This window comes from Odocoileus virginianus, chromosome 15, assembly GCF_023699985.2.
Source record: "Odocoileus virginianus isolate 20LAN1187 ecotype Illinois chromosome 15, Ovbor_1.2, whole genome shotgun sequence".
NCBI lineage: Eukaryota > Metazoa > Chordata > Mammalia > Artiodactyla > Cervidae > Odocoileus > Odocoileus virginianus.
This window is the reverse complement of record NC_069688.1, coordinates 7427978-7450629: the sequence shown is the minus strand read 5'-3', so window position 1 is coordinate 7450629 and position 22652 is coordinate 7427978. Positions and strand designations below refer to the sequence as shown.

The 22652-nt window shown below is 43.6% G+C and overlaps 1 protein-coding gene across 2 annotated transcripts in view; it reads left to right on the top strand.

The window, feature by feature from the left end:
* The first annotated feature begins 9190 nt into the window (after positions 1-9190).
* EFR3A (EFR3 homolog A) overlaps positions 9191-22652 on the top strand; it is a 77907-nt gene continuing 64445 nt past the window's right edge. For both annotated transcript variants that reach the window (XM_020879810.2, XM_020879811.2), the window contains exon 1: positions 9191-9429. In XM_020879810.2, coding sequence (XP_020735469.1) covers positions 9420-9429 — 10 coding nt within the window. In that variant the 5' untranslated portion in view covers positions 9191-9419. The remainder of the gene's footprint in view (positions 9430-22652) is intronic.

Sequence of the window (22652 nt, the reverse complement as noted above, 5' to 3'; positions counted from 1 at the left end):
CACTTAATCATGCCTGTTGGTGTATAAAAACTCTGTAACCCCTTTGTTCAGGGCTCGAAACTTGGAGTGTTAACTCCTCTGGGCCTGCCAGCATAATAAAGCTGAGTTCTCCAACTCTCCAAGTGTGATGGTTGGTTTCTCAAGTACTGGTTTCTGCAACAGTATCACTGACACTGGTTTCAGCCCCCTGCTTGTGAGACTGTTTGTTTTTTTGTCCAAGCAGATCTGCTGCCCTCTTCCCTCATTTTGCTGGATATAGTATGTTTGTCTGCAATGGGGTTTTTTCCTTAAAGGCATAAAATATTCTGCCTTTATTTCTAGTGACTAACTAACCACACCACACCACACCCCCACCAGCATCCCCTTCCACATTCATGATTTAAGGTAATATTAGCAGTAATATCATTTGCTTTATAGTTTTTCCAGTAGTCATGTGTGGATGTGAGAGTTGGAACGTAAAGAAGGCTGAACACCAAAGAATTGATGCTTTTGAACTGTGGTGTTGGAAAAGACTCTAGAGAGTCCCTTGGACTGCAGGGAGATCCAACCAGTCTATCCTAAAGGAAATCAGCCCTGAATATTATTCAATATTAATATTGTTATTGGATATTAATAATATCCAATATTATTATTGGAAGGACTGATGCTGAAACTGAAACTCCAATACTTTTGTCACCTGATGCAAAGAGTTAACTCATTAGAAAAGACCGTGATGCAGGGAAAGGCTGAAGGTAGGAGAAGGGGATGACAGAGGACGAGATGGTTGGAGGGCATCACCTATTCGATGGACATAAGTTTGAGCAAGCTCCAGGAGATGAAGAAGGACAGGGAAGCCTAGCATGCTACAGTCGACGGGGTCTCAGAGTCAGACACAACTGAGCAACTGAACAACAACAATATTATTTAATCATAATGTTATTAGCTTATTTGAAGCAAATTTGAATATTTTAAGTATTTATTTGACAGCGCTGGGTCTTAGTTATGGCATAACTCTTAGGGGTGGAAGGTAGGATCTATGTAGTTCCCTGATCTGGGCTTAACCTTGGCTCCCTGCACTGGCAGCATGGAGTCTTAGCCACTGGACCACCAGGGAAGTCCTTGAGGCAAATTTAACAAGCACCTTTCTTTCTTGTCTGCACAATCTCCCCACAGCCCCACTCAGTTGCTCCCTTAAAAGACCATAATAGCACAGTCTATCAATGAAGATTTCTCATAGGAACTTTATATGCATTGCATATACCATCAAATGCAACATTTTAAAACATTTTTCTGAGAAAGATGAACACCGATATCAGTTCAGTTCAGTCATTCAGTCGTGTCTGACTCTTTGAGACCCCATAGACTGTAGCACGCCAGGCTTCCTTGTCTATTACCAACTCCTGGAGCCTACTTAAACTCATGTTCATCATGTCAGTGGTGCCATCCAACCATCTCATCCTTTGTCATCCCCTTCTCCTTCCGTCTTCAATCTTTCCCAGCATCAGGGTCTTTTCCAATGAGTTGGTTCTTTGCACCAGGTAGCCAAAGGATTGGAGTTTCAGCTTCAGCCTCAATCCTTCCAATGAATATTTAGGACTGATTTCCTTTAGGATGGACTGGTTGGATCTCCTTGCAGTCCAAGGTACTCTCAAGAGTCTTCTCCAACACCATAGTTCAAAAGCATCAATTCCTCAATGCTCAGCTTTCTTTAGAGCCCAACTCTCACATCTATACATGACTCTTGGAAAAACCATAGCTTTGACTAGACAAACTTTTGTTGGCAAAGTAATGCCTCTGCTTTTCATATGCTGTCTAGGTTGGTCATAGCTTTTCTTCCAGGAAGCAAGTGTCTTTTAATTTCATGGCTGCAGTCACTGTCTGCCGTCATTTTGGAGCCCAAAAAAACAAAGTTTCTCACTGCTTCCATTGTTTCCCCAAGTATTTGACATGAAGTGATGGGACCAGATGCCATGATCTTAGTTTTCTGAATGTTGAGTTTTAAATCAACTTTTTCACTCTCCTCTTTCACTTTCATCAAGAGGCTCTTTAGTTCTTCTTCACTTTCTGCCATAAGGGTGGTGTCATCTGCATATCTGAGGTTATTGTTATTTCTCCTGGCAATCTTGATTCCAGCTTGTACTTCATCCAGCCAGGCATTTCTCATGATGTACTCTGCATATCAGTTAAATAAGCAGGGTGACAGTATACAGCCTTGACATACTCCTTTCCCGATTTGGAAGCAGTCTGTTGTTCCATGTCCAGTTCTAACTGTTGCTTCCTCACCTGCATACAGATTTCTCAGGAGGCAAGTTAGGTGGTCTAGTATTCCCATCTCTTGAAGAATTTTCCACAGTGTGTTGTGATTCACACATTCAAAGGATTTGGTATAGTCAATAAAGCAGAGGTAGATGTTTTTCTGGAATGCTCTTGCTTTTTCGATGATCCAGCAGATGTTGGCAATTTGATCTCTGGTTCCTCTGCCTTTTCTAAATCCAGCTTGAACACTGATACAGGTGGAACTTATGTGAAAACAATAGTCAATCACATCGGAATTGTTTATCTCTGTCTTAAGTAAGAGGAGGGCTTCCCTGGTGGCTCAGATGGTGAAGAATCTAAGTGAGAGTAAACTACACCATGACTGTAATTCATCTTCCACCCCATGAAAAAAGAATCAATACAAGATCTCTTGGCTTCCCTTAAAGTTGTTGAAACAGATGGAAAACGTGACTCCTCCCCCAGAGGGCTTAACAATTTTTTTCCGTAAAACAAACTCTAACTCCACAGAATCTCCCCTTTACATTTCCTATTGGGGCTCTGATCTGTTCTTCAGCTGACTCTGTACTGCCTGTAGTGAAGAGCTTGGGTTTGGTATACACAGACCTGAGTTCAAATTCCAGGGCCATTTAAGTGCCTGTACGAATTTTGAGACCTATTTAATCTCTCCAAGCTTCAGTATCTTCTATTAAAATCAATGTGGGCTATTCATGCTTATCTACTCAGGGGTTTTGTGAGCATTTTGTCTGAAAATACATGTAGGGTACATAGTACAATACTGGGTACATACGAAGATCATGAACAGTTATACCTCCTGTGATTAATTTTATGGTTTTTTCAGTGGTCATGTACAGATGTGAGAGTTGGACAATAAAGAAGGCCCGAGAACTGATGCTTTTGAACCATAGTGCTGGAGAAGACTCTTGAGAGTCCCTTGGACTGAAAGGAGATCAAATCAGTCAATCCTAAATGAAATCAACCCTGAATATTCACTGGAAGGACTGATGCTAAAGCAGAAGCTTCAATACTTTGGCCACCTGATAAGAGCCGACCCATTAGAAAAGACCCTGATGCTGGGAAAGACTGAAGGCAGGAGGAGAAGGGGGTGAGAGAGGATGAGATGGTTGGATGGCATCACTGACTCAGTGGACATGAGTTTGAGTAAACTCCCGGAGGTAAGGAAGGACAGGGAAGCCTGGTGCACTACAGTCCACAGGGTAGCAGAGTTGGACATGACTTAGTGACTTCACAACAGTGAAGGATGTTAGCTATATGCTAACTCAGTTCACTTGGGTTCAGTTCAGTTGCTCAGTCGTGTCTGACTCTTTGAGACCCCATGAACTGCAGCACACCAGGGCTCCCTGTCCATCACCAACTCCCGGAGTTTACCCAGACTCATGTCCACTGAGTCAGTGACACCACCCAACCATCTCATCCTCTGTTGTCCCCTTCTCCTCCCGCCTTCAATCTTTCCCAGCATCAGGATCTTTGTAAATGAGTCAGCTCTTCGCATCAGGTGGCCAAAGGATGGGAGTTTCAGCTTCAGCATCAGTCCTTCCAATGAATATTCCGGGCTGATTTCCCTTAGGATTGACTTATTGGATCTCCTTGCAGTCCAAGTGATGCTCAAGAGTCTTCTCCAACACCACAGTTCAAAAGCATCAATTTTTTGGCGCTCAGCTTTCTTTCTTTTATATGTTAAGTAATGCTAGCTAAATGCTAGCTAGTAATAGGGGTTATGGGGCACATAACTAAACGACCTCAAATTTGCTGGCTTAAAATAAGGAGTTATTGAGCTCATGTCTCTGTGTGTTGACAATTCGGGGTGGTCTCAGCTAGGGGGTTCTTATGCTGGTCTTGGCAAGGCTCACTTTTGACTCTTTGTGGAGTTGGAGGGTCAGTTGGGACAGGCTGACTTACAGTGGGCTCATCTGAAATTGTTGGGATCACTGAGGCTCTCTCCTCCAATGGGGCCCAGGCTCCATCACATTTTCTAAGTCTCTGCTTGCACAGTGTTTGTCTCGGTCACATTGGCCAAAGCAAGCTGCAAAGCCAGTCCAGAGTCAGGACTGGAGAAACAGAGTCCCAAAGCCAACTGCAAGAGTGTGCACACAGTCAGAGAAAGGAAGAAACTCAGGACTTTTCTCCAAGACACCACAAAGAGCCTCTTTTAATACTTTTATTTATCTGTGTTTGCTTCTTGTCTTTATGTCCTTCATGTTTATTATCCTCCCCACTTCTTCCTCTCTCTGTCTTCCTCTTTCTCCCTTTCTTCTTCAAATATTTATTAAGCATCTAGCGTGTTTCATGTAGAGAGAATACATCAATATATACTGTCTAATTCAATATATGTCTAATATATACTGTCTAATTCGAGTTGTCTTATAAAAGATCTCATTGCCTACAGTGCCTCTATGTTTAAAAGAAGCTTTTTTTCTCTGTCTCCTTGTAGCAGTCCCACTCTAACACCCTGTGTTAAATGCTAAAGCTAGCTAGCATTTTAGTAAATAACAATGAGAGATAATTGTTTAAAATGATAGTGTTTCTAAGGAAGGGTTACCAGCTGTTTTGTCTGCTCTAATCAAGAACTCAACCTTATCATCTCAGGATTTTGCTCCCTATCCATTTGCAATTCTCTTTACAAAGCACAGATGACGGCGACATTTGGCTGAGTGTGTGCCCCGCGCACCGTCTTAGTTGGCACAGAGAGGGGTTGGGAATGACCTTCTGGATTAGAGGCTCATCCGTTCCATTTGTTCTCATGTGTTTCCAACCTCTTTGGCAACGACGGAAGTGAGAAAATTACTCTGGCATTCAATATGCTGTGTTGTTAAAGGCATGAGCTTAAATGGCAACAGAAATAGCCTGATGACATGTGTGGCTTGCATGGGTAGAGCCTCACTGGACTTCAAGTCTTTGCTTTCTTTTTTTCTTTTTGATGTGGACCATTTTAAAGTCTTTATTGAATTTGTTATAATACTGTTTCTATTTTGTTTTGGTCTTTGACCTCCAGGCATGTGGGGTCTTAGCTCCCTGACCAGGGACTGAGCCTGCACTCCCTGCATTGGAAGGTAAAGTCTTAACCACTGGACCATCAGGGAAGTCCCTCACCTCTTTCCTAAGAGAATGGATCTCCACCTTGGTTGCACATAAAAACACTTGGGGAGCTTTTAAATTAGGCCCACACCCAGGCTACACTGCAGACCAAACTACATCAGAATCTGGGAAGTGGGATCTGGGCGTGGCTAGTTTTTAAAAGCTCCCCTGGTGATTCCAAAGTTGAGTCAAGGTTGAGAACTACTACCTTGAGGGGACCCATAAAATGTTACAACACAGAAATCTCTTTTGATTTTGAAATTGAGGAAAATTACATCCAAAGAGGTAAAAAATCCTCAAAAGGCCAGGTAAGAGGGAAGGCAGGATTCAAACCTACGTTTTCCAAGTCCAAAGTCTGTGTTTTGATGCCTCATAAGAATGGGAAAACCCTGAGTCACTATTAGGCAATGGTAGAAATAGAATGGAATGAAATAAAACAAGAAGGGTATATGCCTGATATAAATATTTAGTGATAAAGAAAACTAAGCAATGAGAGCATCAAATTGCATCATTATGACCTTTTGGGAACAAACTTTTGGGAGAAGTAAATAACTTAACATCTATTTCCTGTAAACTGTAAATATGCTGGCAAATACCTTTGAATACACAAATGCATGCTAATTAATAGTGAATCATCTCAGTGCCTGATTTAGAAATTGGAACAAATACTGGACTAAACCTAAAGCGGAGCTATTTTGAGCAATTCGGGCTATAAGCAAATATTCTGATAGGATGTCGACAATGGTATTTCTAATACCATTTGGACGGATATTATTCTTTCTGGAAGAGCGATCTACGCAGAGGCTCATCTTTGTGTTGGCCCCACACACTGTGTAAGAATCAGAGCTGGGAGGTGTGGGGACACAGAGATCGATAAATCCCAGTTCTTACCAGTCCAAATTCGGCTTTAAGAGAGAAGCACTGGCACAGAGGGGATACGAAGGGTATTCACGAGAGGTTCAGGACAGGCAAACACCCTTAGCTTAAGTACTAAAGAAGGTGGTGGCAGAATCAGTCCTCTAGAAATTGAGGATGAGGGGAGAGGTGATACACAGGCAGAAGCCGACCCAGAAGATTTGATAGGGAAAGAAGGTCTGTTCGGTAACACTGTTACTGGAAGCCCACCTATACTAACTTGGAAAACACTTTGGCAAACACTTAGGCATAACACTTAGGTTATGTGATCCGATATCCGTAATGTCATTATTCCTGACTTTCAGCTGTCCCTTCCTTAGGATCTTTGGCTGCTGACTTTATTTCTGGCACTGATACAAAACCAAAAGACCAAGAGGGAGTTTTTTAAAAAACCAAAAAAACCAAACTCATTATGGGTCAAACGATTCAGGGCCTCTGGGATTTGTATCTTTTTTTGCACAATGTAAGCAGAGATGTCTGTCATTCAGCAGCGTATCCTCCTTTGCCTTCTGGGGCACTGTGCCCTCTGGATCTCCTCCATCTCTGTCATTCTGGCTCCACTCTCCCTCGGCAGGCTTTCTCTGACTCCTGCCTTCGGCTTCTGTCCCTGGGCCAAAGATTTCCAAATTTCTCCGAGATCCCTCTGCCTGCCTTCCACCTGGTATGCCAGCTGCCTTCAGATCTATTTGCTCGGATGTTTCTCTTGGACATCATCTCAAACTTAATACGTAAAAGAGAAACTCACATCCTCTCTTCACACCCCCTCCCTAAAGCAGCTTTCCTTCCCAAGTTGTCTCCTGCTCTTCCAGCCCCATCCGTTTCCTTACTCCAACCTTTGAGTTACATAACTAACAGATGCCTCCCTTTTGCTCTCAAGTCAGCAGCCAGCAAATGCCAGGGAGTCTGCTTCTGCAGTAAGATTCAGCCCTTTCCTTTTCCACAGCCACCAATACTTCCTTCTGTATAAAAATCAAGGTCTCCCCTCCATAGTTCCTCTGCCATGCTGTTTGGTCCATAGAAAGCTGTTCCTGATCATGTAAGGTTATTGTCCTTATAAAGAACCTAGATTCTTAAGGACAAGTTCCACGTTTGCATGTAAAGTTGTTCATTAACTAGTTCTATTGTACTTGCTTTATTTTTATATCTGTTGAATAAATATGCATTTTTTTGCATAGTTATTAAATTAATATGCTTTAGATGCTTTCGAACTGGGGTGTTGAAGAAGATTCTTGAAAGTCCCTTGGACTGCAAGGAGATAATCCAGTCAATCCTAAAAGAAATCAATCCTGAATACTCATTGGAAGATTGATAGTGAAGCTGAAGCTCCAATACTTTGGCCACCTGATGCGACAAGTGAACTTGCTGGAAAGGACCCTGATGCTGGGAAAGATTGAAGGTGGGAGGAGAAGGGGATGACAGAGGACGAGATGGTTGGATGGTATCACTGACTCAATGGACATGAGTTTGAGCAAGCTCCAGGAGATGGTGAAGGACAGAGAAGCCTGGGTGCTGCAGTCCATGGGGTTGCAAAGAGTTGGACAGGACTGAGCAACTGAACAACAAGCCCCCCTACTGCGCGCCAGGCTGGAACACAGACATAGAAACCAAAGTATGGTTTTTGCCGTTTTCTGAAATGTGTACAGTCCAGTGGTGGAATATAAGCATGTATAAAAGTTTAATTCGGATTCAGTGAATAAACTGCTACAGTAAAGGTGTCCTGAAAGTCTGGGCAAGGTATCTGGGAGCAGGAAAGATGTTACAGATGATAAAAATATGCAGCAAGACATTGAAAGAAAACCAAGTACTTGGTAATCTGGCCTTTACTATTAGCAAGAAACAGTCTCCTACATGCGGATGGTACACTCTCCTCTCATCCACTTCCCTGACTCACTTTAAATTGCCCTCTATCCTCCTCCAGTCTCTTTAAGAGCTGTCCAGGTCTTTGCTAATTCTTCTGCTTTTTCACAAGTCCACCTCAAGACAGACTTCCCTCAAGCCCTGCCTGCTCTTAGCTTCACCTTCTTTCTCCTTTCCGTACTGCACAACATCATTTCTTAACCAGAATGTTGGCACTACCCTCAAAGACAAAGAATTTCAAAGTTAAATATGTACTTGAATCATTCTCATGTGTGATTCATCGGGTTTAGGTAGGAAGGCAGGAATTCGATTTTTAACAGATTCCCAGGTGATTCAGGCAGAAGAAACAATCCTGAGTCACTTTGAGAAACACCGTTTCAGACCCCTGTGGGCCTCCTATTTCTTTCTCCACATAGGCTGTCCGCAGCCTATGAGGACTAGCAAAGCCAAAGTGGGTTGCTGAAGGCTCTGGGCTCCAAGTACCAGCTTAGACCGTTGACTATTAGATACATCAATTACCAGTGACATTCAGAGAGTCAGGAAAAATGACTCAGTCGAGTGGACAGAACCTCTGTCTCTGGAGGAAAGTAACTCCGGAGGCAAGAAACCTCTCTGAAAGTTATCCGAGGAACAAGAGGAAATTATGTTTTCTGTCCTCTCAAAACAGACGCAGCCATCGCCCCGGAGGACCCCCGGCCGTCTCAAATAAATCACGCTTCCAGAGAATAAAGGACGCACTGCAAGTTCAAGGACTTAGAAGAGAAAAACCCTGCGGATACTAGATGCATTTATTCAAGGCCATCCTGCTTAGCCTCACAACCTCATAAACAGGCGCAACTGTTAAGAAAAAAAAAAAAATGATGCTAATGCACCTCGAGTAAGGGTTCGTGAAAACGAATGTGACACAAACCACTCCTTTTTAACAATAAAGCGAAGTCCGAGGATGCCCAACGCGCTGCGCAGTCCTGCCGCGCGTCCCCAAGTCCCCCCAAGCGGCCCCTCCCACCTCCGAGTGCCACCGCCCTGCGGGGGGGCGGGGCCGGGACGGCGGCGACGTGCTGACGTCAGGGCGTGGGGACAGCCCGGCGTCGTCCGGCGCGGGGAAGCGCCGGCGGGGCCCGCTGCTGCCCGTTCAGTCTGCGTGGTAGCGGAGGTCCGCGTCGGCCCTCTCGGCCTTTTGCCCTTCCCCTCGTCCCGGCCTCCGTGGCTCGGGCGGCTGGCCCGTCGTGATGCGGTCGGCGCGCCCGACGCGGCCCCGCTGAGGCTCGGCGAGGCGGCGAGCGCGGCTCGGGGTCACCATGCCTACCCGTGAGTGGCCGCCCAAGGGCCGGGCCGGGCCGGGCGGGGAGCGTTGGGCGCGCACTCCGAGTGTCGCTGGGCCGGGGAGTGCCCGCTACCGGCCGAGTTCGTTTCGTTTGGGCTTAGGGTTCCCTGAGAGTGGGCGGGTGGAGGTGGCGGCGGCGCGGGAGTCCGTTGTACATAGCAGGAGACCGAGGTCCGAGCGCGGAGGGCGCCCGGCTCGGAAGCGGCAGAGCTGCCAGAAGCCAGCCTCGCGGGACTTAAGCGCCCAGCTGTTCCTCCAGCAAAGCGCAGGGACTTCCTGCAAAGGCGGAGAAGAGCTCACCCCCCGTCACCATGGCCTCCTCACTTCCTCGAGGACGGGCGTCGCCGGTGGGGACGCCCCGACCTCGCCCGGAGCGCTTCCCCGCGACGCCCCAGCCCCGGCAAGCCAGGGCTTTTCCTCTGAGACACGTCCCGGTGGTTGAAGTAGGCGCGCTCCTTGGGGAACTTTGTCAGGCTCGGGTGCCCCGTGGTGTTGGACCATCGGGCTTAAGATCCACTGGGCAGCAGGTAGGAAAAGGAGGGTTTAAGGTCCCCTTCCCTAGACACGTTGAATAAGACTCCCGGAGCTGGGGCCCCGGAATCTCTGTGTACTGCGTGTTAAACGGAGGGACCCTGAAGTTTGAAAATCGCTGGACAGTTGGAGGCATTTTGGGCAAACAGGGTGTATATACTACAACACTGCCAAAGACCAATTTTTCAACGACCCCAGAAACTCTCCAAGTAGTGATTCTTTAAGCCCAGCGGCCTGGCTTAGGTATGTGCCGACTAGGGTAGTTCCAGGTTTAGGACGCAGAGGAAAAGCATTGATGATGGTTGATTTGAGAATGTTTTTCAGGTAGGGCTCTTGTGAGCACGGTGTTTCATAGTGTGGAATCCTGAAACACTTGCCAGCATGTTTCCAGTTAGCTCGTATTTCTTAGAATTCATAACGTTTCCTAATTGTCCTTATTTTTGTAGATACATGGAACACTGGATTTCCAGGTCAGCATCAAATGCTTGTTTTGTCCAGTGGTGGGTAAAGAGGTGTTATCTCCTGACAGTAGAAAGGTTTATATATTGCTGTTGCAGATGTTTAAACAGTCTTGATGTAAAGATGACTAACAACTTCTCCTGTATGTGTGGGTAAGGTGGGTCTTGTTCTCTTTAACACAGATTTCCTAACCTTGATACCTGGTTTTGTATCCAGTATGTATGTCAGCAGGCTTCCCTGGTGGCTCAGTGATAAAGAATTTGCCTGCCAATGCAGGAGAGGTGGGTGCCATCCCTGGATGGGGAAGATCCCCTGGAGGAGGAAATGGCAACCCACTCCGGTATTCTTGCTAGGATAATCCTGTGGACAGAGGAGCCTGGTGGGCTGCTGTCCATAGGGTCGCACAGAGTTGGACACGACTGAAGCGACTTAGCATGCCTGCATGCATTGGGAAAGGAAATGGCAACCCGCTCCAGTATTCTTGCTAGGATAATCCTGTGGACAGAGGAGCCTGGCAGGCTGCAGTCTATGGGGGGTTGAAAAGAGTTGGACGCGGCTGAGCATGCACACGTCCCTATGTCAGCAGTTTATATTTTAATTTTATTCGTCTGGACTGGAGGAATATCCTCATCACTGTTGTTGTCAATTTATTCCTTAAATTCATGTTCATGTTATTCAGTGAATTAGCACTATGCTAATCTACACTCCGGTATTCTTGCCTGGAAAATCCCATGGACAGAGGAGCCTGGTGAGCTATAGTCTGTGGGGTGGAAAGAGTGGGACATGACTTAACAACTCAACCACCACTATGAATCTACTTTCTTAGAAAGCAAAGGGTGGGGAGGGAACACCTTTCTTGAAAGTTAGGGCTTCAAGTGGAATTTATTGGTAAAGTGGCAATTACTTTTTTTTTTTATTGTTTTGGGGTTATCTAGCCTCATAGAATGGACATAGGAAATGTTTGTTTGTCTCCTTAGTCGTGTGCTTTACAGCGCAGAATGACACAAGGATGAGCCACGGTGTACTTTGCATAGTTAAGAATACAATATTCATGACCTGATTGGAAGGAAGTGAACTACTTGAGTTGCCTGTCATTGTTAATATTTATTATGGTACGGTTTCTGTGATTGCTTCAAAGTATGATACTGATTGGTGGTACCCAAGTGAAGTCAGTTATGTTTGTAATTGCCTTTTTCTCTCTCTCAGTGACCAGACCCACCAAAATCGCTGGGGTAGTGCAGTGGACATTAGTACCTCTCAGAAATTCTGCATGTAGAATAAGTAATTTCTGCAAAATCATTATTTTGTTTAGGGATTTTTTAGGGAGGAACACCTACCCACCCCAATAAACGAAAGTTTTTCTTTTTGGTGTCAGGCAAGTTAAGAGGCTCACGTATGTGCTCAGCTAGTTAATTCTTAAGGGTTTAGTGGGCTCAGAGGTTAAAGCGTCTGCCTCCAATGCGGGAGACCTGGGTTCGATCCCTGGGTCGGGAAGATCCCGTGGAGAAGGAAATGGCAACCTGCTTCAGTATTCTTGCCTGGAGAATCCCATGGACGGAGGAGCCTGGTAGGCTACAGTCCACGGGGTCGCAAAGAGTCGGACATGACTGAGCGACCTCACTCACTCTCACTCACTCAGTGAAATGGTAATGCTTTTCTGTAAAATGAAAAGTGTTGGAGATGATCACTAGGGTCTTTTCAGACTCTATAATTCTGTCATAGAATTTTTCTATTCCTGCTCTTTTGTTGCTTACTTGGCATGTGATTCTCCCAGTCACTGAAACCGGAATTGGTGAGTAGAATCTAGTGGAGCATGGCACACCCGTGAAGGCAGAGCGACAGCCTGTCTCATGAATGTTAGCAGTCGCGTCATTGCCGTTACTTAGATCCAGAAGGGTCTTCTTCAGAAAGCAGCTACCTGGAAGGATGTCTGACGGGAAGTGACCGCAGCACAGGCACAATTCTGTGGTCATGTCACTAGTCAGGCAGTAGTTTGCAACAGTCACTAAGCACAGATTTCAGGACTGTCTCACTAAACGATCTTTTCAAACCTACAGCCCTGTAATTTGTCATGTCATTTTTCTAAAGGCCTTTATTTCATCCTCCTCTGATCCAAGGACCATTAAGAAACATTTTGATTGTGAGGATTCTCCAAATTCTGAATCAGAGTTTGAGTGGAAGATATGTTAAAGCTTCTTAATTCCAGTCGTTTTATTTGTTTTATTTTGTGTATTAGGAGACTGAGACTCAGTGAGTTTCAGTAACTGGCCTAGGGTCAGAGGTAGAGTAGAACCAGGACTTGAACACAGATCTGGGGGTTGGGTTGGGGTTAGGGTTCCTATACATAATCACAGTGAGCATAGATACTGTTTATTTTTCTGTAGCTAAGCTGATAATAGTTTATCTTTTCAAAAAATGTTCCCTGGAGTTACACTAAGGTAAAAATGGTCTTGGCCAAAATTTGCATCAGATATGTGAACTTATAAAATTATTTAACAGTTTTGTCTTTGCTTCTGTCTTGTCACCGGAACCTGAGGGAAGAATACTGGGGATCCCAGTGGTATGCTAGGTAGATTCTTGGTTATTTAAGTATAGACATAAAGTTTTTAGTAAACTACTTATATGAAAGGGACCCCTCAGCTGACAGATAACTTGTCTTGAAACAGTTCAATAAAATGTCCAATTGAATGTGCTCTTTTTTTATATATGAAAACCTATTGTATATTGGCTAAGGGAAACTGCAGTCTTAATCATTCTTTGCTGTTAACTGTACTTTCAGTGGTTATTTGTGGTTAATGCGTTCTTTTCTCATTTAGATTGGCTTTGATATTTGGCTGCATATGTTAGGCTGTGGTAATGTGGTCCATCCATGTTTGGTTTTTTCCTATTGATGAGGTTAATTATATTTGACTTATTTTTCAATCTGTTCTTATGAAATAACTGCAGAATATAGATGAATTGTGACTTGAGGGATGAATGCCGTCTGAAGTGTTTTTGTTTAGAAACATAAGCAGACTTGACCTGCCCCTGGAGTGTGAGCATTCTGTCTGTTCCTTCTCTCTCCCTCCCTGCCCCTCACCCCCTCTTCTCTCTCCCACCCAGCACCTGTATATCCTGCCGGAGTTACAGCTGAAGCGTTCTCTCTCTCACAGCGACCTCTGGCCTGACACTGTTCGGCTTACTACCAGAAGTCATCTGTCCCCACTCCTGGGGACGTGGGGCTGCGTTGAAAATGATATAGGTGGTGGGAGATGAGACTGACAGGGAGGAAGGAGCCAGAATTTGCAAGATTTAATATGCTGTGCAACTAACGTGACTAAAATTGTCTTCCAGCTGTCACAGTCACAGGTAGTGGCTGTTTTGTAGGCATGTTAGCAGTTTCCAACTTACTGGCTACTTTACAAAAACTTAAAATTTGCTCTTAGTGATAGAAGTTATTTATGGAGTGTTGATTGTATACCAGACAATATACTTTGTGCTTTACAGGAATGATCTTATTTAACTGTCTCCCACATTGAGGAAGGTCCTATGTGACCAGTTACAGAAACTAAGAGATTGGCTCAGGGAAGTCAAGTCACAGCCTGATGGCAGTAAGTGTGGAGCTGGGCTTGGAGCCGGAGGCCTGTGACTTTGCAGCGCTCTGCTCCAGCGCAGCAGGAGTGGAACCTGCCGTCAGAGCCTGTCAGTTTATTTTAGCATGGTCTCCTCTGCTTAGCACTCTGCCTGATCACGTCACAGGTACCTGGTCAGTATTGACTCAAAGAAGGAATTTGAACTGGAGTCAGAGAAGTGCTTCTTTAGATATAATAACTTGAAATAACTTTTTCCCCCATAAAAACTGTTCTGAAAGGTTTTATAGCTTATGATTAGATTCTTAGCAGACCTGTCTGAAATATTTGACAGGCCTGAGACAAAGAGTACCAGTGGAGGCCTGCAGACATAACCTAAGTTGGGGTTTCTCAGTTTCTGCTCTGTTGACGCCTTGGGCTGGATCATATTTTGTGGGGCAGTCTCGGTCTGTCCTTGCGCTGTGGTTTGTGTAGCAGTGTCTCTGGCCTCTCCCCACTAGAAGCTAGTTGTAGTCCCGCTGTCCTGAAGTGTGACAGCCAGAAATGTCCTCACACACTGCCACGTGTCCCCCAGTGTACGGGGGCTGTGTCCCCGGGTTGAGAACCTCCGATCTAAATACTGAGTGTCACTGATGACGCTGTGCCCAGAGCCTGGCCTGCTTTCCCATCCAGGGCCCTGCAGTCTGCTCCCCAGAGATGACCTCAGGCTGCAGGCCCAGGCGGCCTACAGGCCCGATCCAGGCAGCTGTGACCTCTTGGGTTAGGGCAGGCTCTTTCCTGACCCTGAAGTGAGATTGGCGTGTCACACTTTCTGGGGAGCCAGAGTGAGCAGATTCCCTCTGCCCCACCCCACCCTGCCCCATCCCTCACAGTTCATCTCAGGAGTTTGGTCCAGTTCTGAGCCCCTCCCAAAGCTAACCCACCAGAGTAGGGGGCAGGTAGGAGGAGGAAGCCCAGCTTCCTGGGGAGACTTGATCTGCCTAGACTCCCACTTGGGGTGATTTGGAAGGGACAGCTTGACAGAAAAACAGCTGCTGCCATCTCTCTGGTTTTTTAGGATGTGATTTTCAGTATAGTCTCTGTCCCCTCTGCTGCCCACATGGGCTTCTCTGGAAGAAAAGAATGCTCTGTCTTTTGGGAAGCAGAGGTCCTTGATCCCTGAGTCAAATGAAGGCACTAATTCTTAGGAGAAAGCACCTTTTACCTATTGTATAGCCCAACTTTGGTATGGAATGATCTGAATACTGGGTGGGTGTTGACAACTACATAAGTTCATGCTGTCTTTATGGGGGATGGAGAGATATAGGATAGAGGTATTATAAAAATCTGGCTGAAGATTTGAAGAAGGATTCAAAGTTAATATCAATTAGAAGAAATCAGTATTTGCAGTATTTACACAAATCAGAGAGCAAAATATCACCAGCCTTCCATGGTTAAGGCACACACCTATGCTTGTCAGTGTCTGAGTAGAAATGAGTGATCAAGGCTTGGGGAAAGATGATTATTTTCACTAATAAAAAAATGCTAATTAAAAACTGAAATCATTTGGAGTTTATCACATTACCAAATATAAAAGTTTAATCACTTCTTTAGCAACAATAGGCAAAGGTGGTGGTGAGGTACAATAGAAAAGGCAGAACTTTAAACTAGTACAACTTTTGAAAAGTAATTTGTCAGTATTTTATCAAGTGCTCTGATAATGCATTTACTCATTGACCCAGTAATTTCACTGTTGGGAATCTATCCTTAAGAAATGATGAAAAACATAAACTGCACCAGGATTTCTGCACTGAGATGTCTATCACAGTAATATTGGTAAAATAGTAAAAACCCAGAAACTTTAATACTCAATAATAGGGAAGTGGTACAAATTGAATATAGAACATCCTTGCAAAAAAATTACCATACAGCCCTTAAAAATGAGACTTGTAGAAGCACTGGGTTTATAAATTGTTTTTATTTTGTGTAATTTATGTTTTCCAGATTTTCCACAGTTGGCATATAATCCACAACCAGAAAAAAGAATGCTTAAGATTTTTATAACTTTAGCATAATTTTTTCAAATTTTTCATAATTTTTTACAAAACCTAAATGAAACGAAATATTGCCATGAACTGGTTCTTCCTTTAGCCCATAGAAAGGAATTTGGGTAACTGATGAGATAGTGTCCATTGTGTATGTATGTACATTTATGGCTTAGAAAATAGCATGTTTACTGTCTGATTGCTCTTGCTGTCAGGTGATAGCAAATGCTTGTCATGCTGTTTTATTCTGAAAGGAAGAAAAATTAATTTCTGATCTATTAGGTGGTGTTTTCAGTTGTGAAAACCTGAAAGGTTGAGATGAACCACTTTGTATGACTTCACTTTATCAGCAATTTGTAGGTTTTTTTTTTTCCCCTCTGAATGATTGTGTGTTGCAGAATGAACACAGTCTTGGGGAAGTATCATCACAGAATGAATGTTGGCAATCCCTCCTATGATTAATATGTCAGACCTGTCAAAATTCTTTCGTCATTTCTTTTGCCAGGTTCGCTCCACTCTTGAAATGAGCCTGTTCTCACATATTCTTGAAATTCAGCAGGAGCTACTATCAGTACTCCTCTTTCTGTGTAGGCTGTCATATTCTCCCTTCTGCATATTATTAGATAGCACAATTCTAATTTCTATTAAAGAAGGAATCACTACTCAGGTTTTTTTCATTGTACCTCTGCATGAAGAGTTTGCTCTGTTCTAAAAATAAGCATTAAGTCTTTGCTCTGTAGTCTTCAGGAGGACTTTCATTCTCCCCAATGCTATTATTTTGGGTTTTTTCCTTAGTTGGTGAGTTATTCAGCTATATCTTTGTTTTCATTACCTGAGCTCCAGGGTATTTTTGCTGCACTCGTTTGCTGGCTAATTCTAAGTGTTCTTCACACCCCTGCTATTTAATTGGCTTTTTGAACAGCTGTCTTGACTATTCCGCTACAAAGTTTTCTGTGCTATGGTTGCACTGAACTTTAAATGGATCTCACTCCTGCCAGGCAGAGAAAATGAAATGTAAGCTGTTCCAGTTTGCCACAGTCAGTTCCTGGGGCCTTACAAACTTTGCAGCAGGTGCTGGTGTGGAAGCCAAAAGGAGTGGTCTGTTTATGACATCTGACATACATTGATTTATGAACTTAGTTATAATAAGTATTTTTATGAACTCTTTGATCCATTAAATGGGACAGGGTAATTCCTCTCAGGGAGATTTAGATGCAGTTGAATTTATGTCATTGTGCTTTAAGAGGTAGAAATGCCTTATGACCATGTGATTGGAATCAGAATCAGAATTGCTACTTGGATTGTCAGCCTTTATTGTACCTGATTCCAGAAGGGCATCTGCAGTGGAGGGTGCTCCAGGCACATGTGTAATAACTGAACTTTGGGGTCTGATTCCCTGTGGGTTTTTCCCATTGTCTTAGCCTTAGCTGGCTGCATTGCGTGAGCTTCAGGGGCCCACTTTCCTTTTCAGTTCACAGCCCGGAACAGAAACAGACTTAAATGATCTGTTCCCTGCTACCTTTTCCCTTGGTTCCATCCTGCTGCGTTGCATGCTCTTCCAAGGATGGGAGTGCGTTTGGCAAGCTGCCACAGGTTTGTCTTAGAGCACCGTCTTTTTGAAATGGAAGAGCTCAGGTCCAGGGGTCTGGGGGAAGAAACATGGACGTCTGCCCCAGGTGGGTTCTGTCTGTATTCCATTTACTACAGCGCCATCCCGGGCACAGGATTCCTATGTTAGCTCCTGAGCGTTATGTGTTGCTCTTGATCCGTATTGGAGGCTGGCGCAGGGGAAGCTTGAGCTACCATAAGAGCTAGTCTCCCCAGTGTCTTCCATGGAAGCATAAGAGGGCCTGTTGTGTGGAGTGGGTGCGGAGGGGACTCAGCAGGTGGCCTCGCTACCTGACCCTGCCTCAGCTGGACCAGCTCCATTTTTGTCTTGTTGGTGAACTTCTGCATTCTGTTTCAGGAGGTAAATAATACTGCGTACTTTAAAAGTTTGGAATTTATGGTCTTAGATATTAGAATATGTCCTCTGACAAGAGCGTGAGATATTTTAGAATCAAAAGCTTAGGAACCTAGAAGCAAAAACAGAGGCATTTAGTGATGATGTCTGACCCGCTTTTGCTCTCATGCACTCCAGGAGTGGAGCTGTCTCATCTCTCCTTGTAGTCACTTCAGTCATAGGCACTGTCAGTATACTCTTCGAGTCACAAATGTTCTCTTTCAACCTTTCTTATTTTCCTGTTGGATTTCTCTTAGGGGTTGATTCATTCAGCAGATTGTTGTAGTGCCTACATGTGCGAGGCTTGGGGAATATAGAGGTGAATAAAGCAGTCCCTACCTGTAAAAAGTTGATCCAGTTTATAGAACCTTGTGTAAATGGCTCTGACACAAAGAAGGAAATGGCAAGCTCCCCTGAGAACAGTGCTGTGGAGTTCAGAGAGCCCGCAAGGTGAGTGGCAGATGGCGTCCTCGTCCTGAGTCGTTTCAGAGGAGTGTGGGTTTGGGGAAGACGTTTGGGTTGAGTCACACAGTTGGAAATAACCAGCAGCCAGTTGGAGTAAGTCATTGGTGCTGGGGATGTGACAGCTTTGAGGCCATCTATATAATTGGTAATTTTGTCTTTTAAGTAACACCTGCTTATCAACACCTGATGTGTGTCAGTTACTGTGGGCACCAAGGACATAGCAGCACCTCACTCTGGACACCAGGGCATCTTCCTGGACATCATCTCTGTCCTCATGAAGCTCAGTCTGGTGAGGAAGACAAGTGCTGAGCAGACATAGAGCTTTACAGGCACTGAATCCTGGTTTTCTTTGACACTGTACATGTAGCTTTTGGTATAGCCGGTGGCTCATGGTACACCTTCAGTGTATATTCACAGAGTGACTCAAATTACTGAAAGAGAAGCAGAGGTTGCTATGGGAACATGAATGAGGTAGCAGGGAGAGCAGTTAGAGGTTATTAAAGTACAGCGGACCGAGTGGTGGGGTTTGAACTTCGGTCATAGGCTTACCCGGCAGTGCAGTGGTGAAGAAGCCGCCTGCCAGTGCAGGAGACGCAGGAGACAAGGGTTCTATCCCTGGGTCAGGAAGGTCCCCTGGAGGAGGAAATGGCCACCCACTCCAGTATTCTTGCCTGGAGAATCCCAGGGACAGAGGAGCCTGGCGGGCTGTAGTCTGTGGTGTCGCAAAGAGTAGGACGCACCTGAGCGCACACACAGTAGGATGAATTGCAGTATAAAATTTGAATATTGTTGAGAAAGTACGATTCACAGGATTAGTTGGGTGAGGGGTGGAGGGAGGAGTCAGGATTGATGCCCAGATTTCAGGCTTGGTCATTTGGGTGAAGTGCTCCGGTGTGATACGGGGACTTTCTGGAGGACGGGCAGTTTGGGAGGATCGCGATGGAAGGTGAGCCCTTTTCAGGGTATGATAGGTGTGGTGCCGTACAGGACTTGCAGGGCACATTTGTAGAAATAACTGTGGATGAGATTACTAAAGGATAGGTTGTAAAGAGTAAAAACAAAATGCCATTGAACAAATACTTGCATGCAAGAACTGGGTAAAACTCAGGACAGTCCATCTGGTTGTAGAAGCATTGGAAACATTTCAGTGTAGCAAGAAAAAGAAGCTAGACCGCCTCTTACTGTTTGATTTGCTGCTTTGACAATGATAATTTATGGAATGTTAGGAAAAAAATCTTACTTTAAAGCTTTGGGCCTTAAAGATGATTCTACGTCTTAACCGTGATATGTACTACCTATCCTGTACTTATGCCATTCACTTGTCTTGTCACTGCTTCCTAGCTAGGGAAAGAAATTGTCAAATTATACTAGGCTGAGAGTATGTAAACTGTTCTGTAATTCCTGGGCAGACAAGCTAAATTGTACAATTTAAGAGTAGAAATTAGGGAAGCCCCACATGTGTAACCTAAAAATTTCATCTCGATCTCTAATATCAGTAGCTTCTCATCCCATTCTGTTTTTTTCGAGTCTCACTGTCATGTGAATTTATGCGAGAGCTGAATTTGCTTGCGGCAGATACAATGCTTGTGTAAACTTGCTGAGGAGCTGCTTTATTTCAAAGAAGAAAAAGAAGTGAGGGGGCATTTGGTTTGGAGACGAGCAGAGCGCCTCAGACAGCTCTCTGAGTGTGGGTCACCACCTTCTCCTCCACACAAATGGCGCTCCTCTTTGTTCCCTTCCCTGCCCATTGCTCTCTGCACATTTCCTCAGTGTCCTGGAGTCAACAGGCTCTCTTCTCTTTTCAGCAACGAAGAAATACTGCAGCTCTTTTTGTTGCCTACCCTGATAGGGAATACAGCAACATACTGGTTAAGGGTTGAACAGTTGTAAAAGCTTTGTATCCAGTGGTTTCAAGAAGATGACGGAAGGGTGATTGTAATTGAATGTGCTTTGACTGCTGAGCTTTTGCTGGAACAATAGTTGATTCCACCAGTTCTTTATGTTTTTCCTTCTAAAATTGCATTGGATTCAACTTTGAGAAAGAACCTGAGTATTTCCGTCAAAGTGGGATGATTTTCTGTTGTTCCCTTTTAATTTTCAGGGGCTTCCCAGGTGGCTCAGCTGGTAAAGAATCCTCCTGCAATGTGGGAGACCTGGATTCAGTCCCTAGGTTGGGAGGATCCCCTGGAGAAGGGAAAGGCTACCCACTCCAGTATTCTGGCCTGGAGAATTCCATGGACTGTAGTGGCTTTCACTTTTACTTTTCAAGAGTGAATAGTTTCTGTTTGTAGTTGCAGTAATAAAATGAATACTCCAACTGTGTACAGATTTCCAGATTCTCCCTTTGTGTCTGATGCCACAGAAAGTTGCTGTACTTTTTATTTCTTCCATGCACTCATTGTTACAAGTCTTTACCTTTGAACTTGAGGAAAATATGATAATAGATTGAAATCTTGGGTAGCATCAAAGTTTGGTTTATGAGTCATTAAAAAAATTACTAGAAAAGATTAGGTGGCCTTTTTAGAGTTTTGATTAACATAAATCAAAACATGTAACCATTGCATGTATAATAAAGTATAAGAATACCTAAGTTAAAGAAGTTTAGGCTTTTGATGTTGTGTTACCAAAGTCTTGCCTGGAGTAAATGGAAAATGTTTAGAGTCTCTATGGTTTCTTTGGCAGTTTTGAAGAGACTCTGTCAAGTGCTGAACCTTGAAAGTTTAACTTAGTAGCTTAGTTTTTTGAAAATTAACTTTGTGCTTGGCTCAGCCCTGTCAGCAAATCCTGTTAGGTTTTGCTATCTTCAAACTTCAGGTAGTGTGTATATTCTGTTCAGGTATATAACTAGAGTGCTGGCAGTTTTTTCCTTTACTGTTTAATCAAAAAAACTAATCATCTCAATTGGAATGAAAATCTTCAGCATAGACACTGTGGGTATTGTGAACTCTGTAAGAAGAATCAAGGCTGTTGGTATATTGAATGTATTTGTTCTAAAAATAATTTTGGAAGCTACAAACAGCACCTCGCCCTCCCGCTGCATGCAGCCAGATTTAACACTTCTGTTACTCTCTGACTAATGAGGAAATAAAAATATGTTAATATTTAAGCAGTTGAGGAATTTTAATGCTGTTTTGGATTTTGCCTGAAATAACTCATATCTACTTTTGAAATATTCAGAGGATTTTTAATTAAAAATAACTCAAATGAATGTGGTTCACTGAGAAAGATCCTAGTCATTGCCTATGGTGGATTCTTTGTATTTGTAATGGTGACAACTGAATATCTTTTTGATTTAGGATTTGAGGGTTTATTTTCCTGGACTACAGCACCTTAACTCAGGCGGAAATTGGATGTGGTAGTTTGTGTATGTGTGTTTAAGAGCTTAGCTAAAAATCTGCAGAAAGCCCTACCTTTATCTTTTTTTTTTTTTTTTAATATCCAGGTTTTTGTTGTGGACAGTAGTATAGCATATACTTATTAAGGTCACAGTAAGTATACTGATGGAAATAACTGACTTTTTAAAAAAGCTTTATTAAGATATATAATTTGCATATCATTAAATTTACCTATATTAAGTATGTGGTAAGACTTGATTTTTATGTGAAACAAAAATTGTACAGATTACCCAAGCAGTGATTATGAATGTCAACTCCTGGATGCCCAACCTTTCTTTTCTCCCAGGTTTTGATTCAGTAGGACTCATAATTTGATAAACTGCACTGTGTTAGGAGACATGCTAAAATTAAAGATACTGAGTGGCAAGATTCTGAAATTCTAGTTCTTTTTAACCTCTTTATTATAGGTCAGAAATTAAAGCTTACACATACATTTTAAGTTTAAAAGTCTGAACTCATCCAGTATCAGATTGCCATAACCCCAAAATGAATGCTTTACTCTGTCGAGGGGAGAATTAACTGGACTTTTCCCTCTGTATACCCACATTGTAATAAGGCAAAGGATTCCCACCTTATTTTTATACAATAAAAATGGGCTGTAGCTTCAAAACTGGGACTTAGTTTACATATAGATTTGCTGCTGGAATTTTGTGTAAGTTTATATATAGATGTTTTTGTTATTTGGTAATTTTGGGAGTATTTTGTTGTCACAGTAGGTAAGAAAACTTTAAGACAGTGATTGGTTGTGATTTTGTAAAGTGA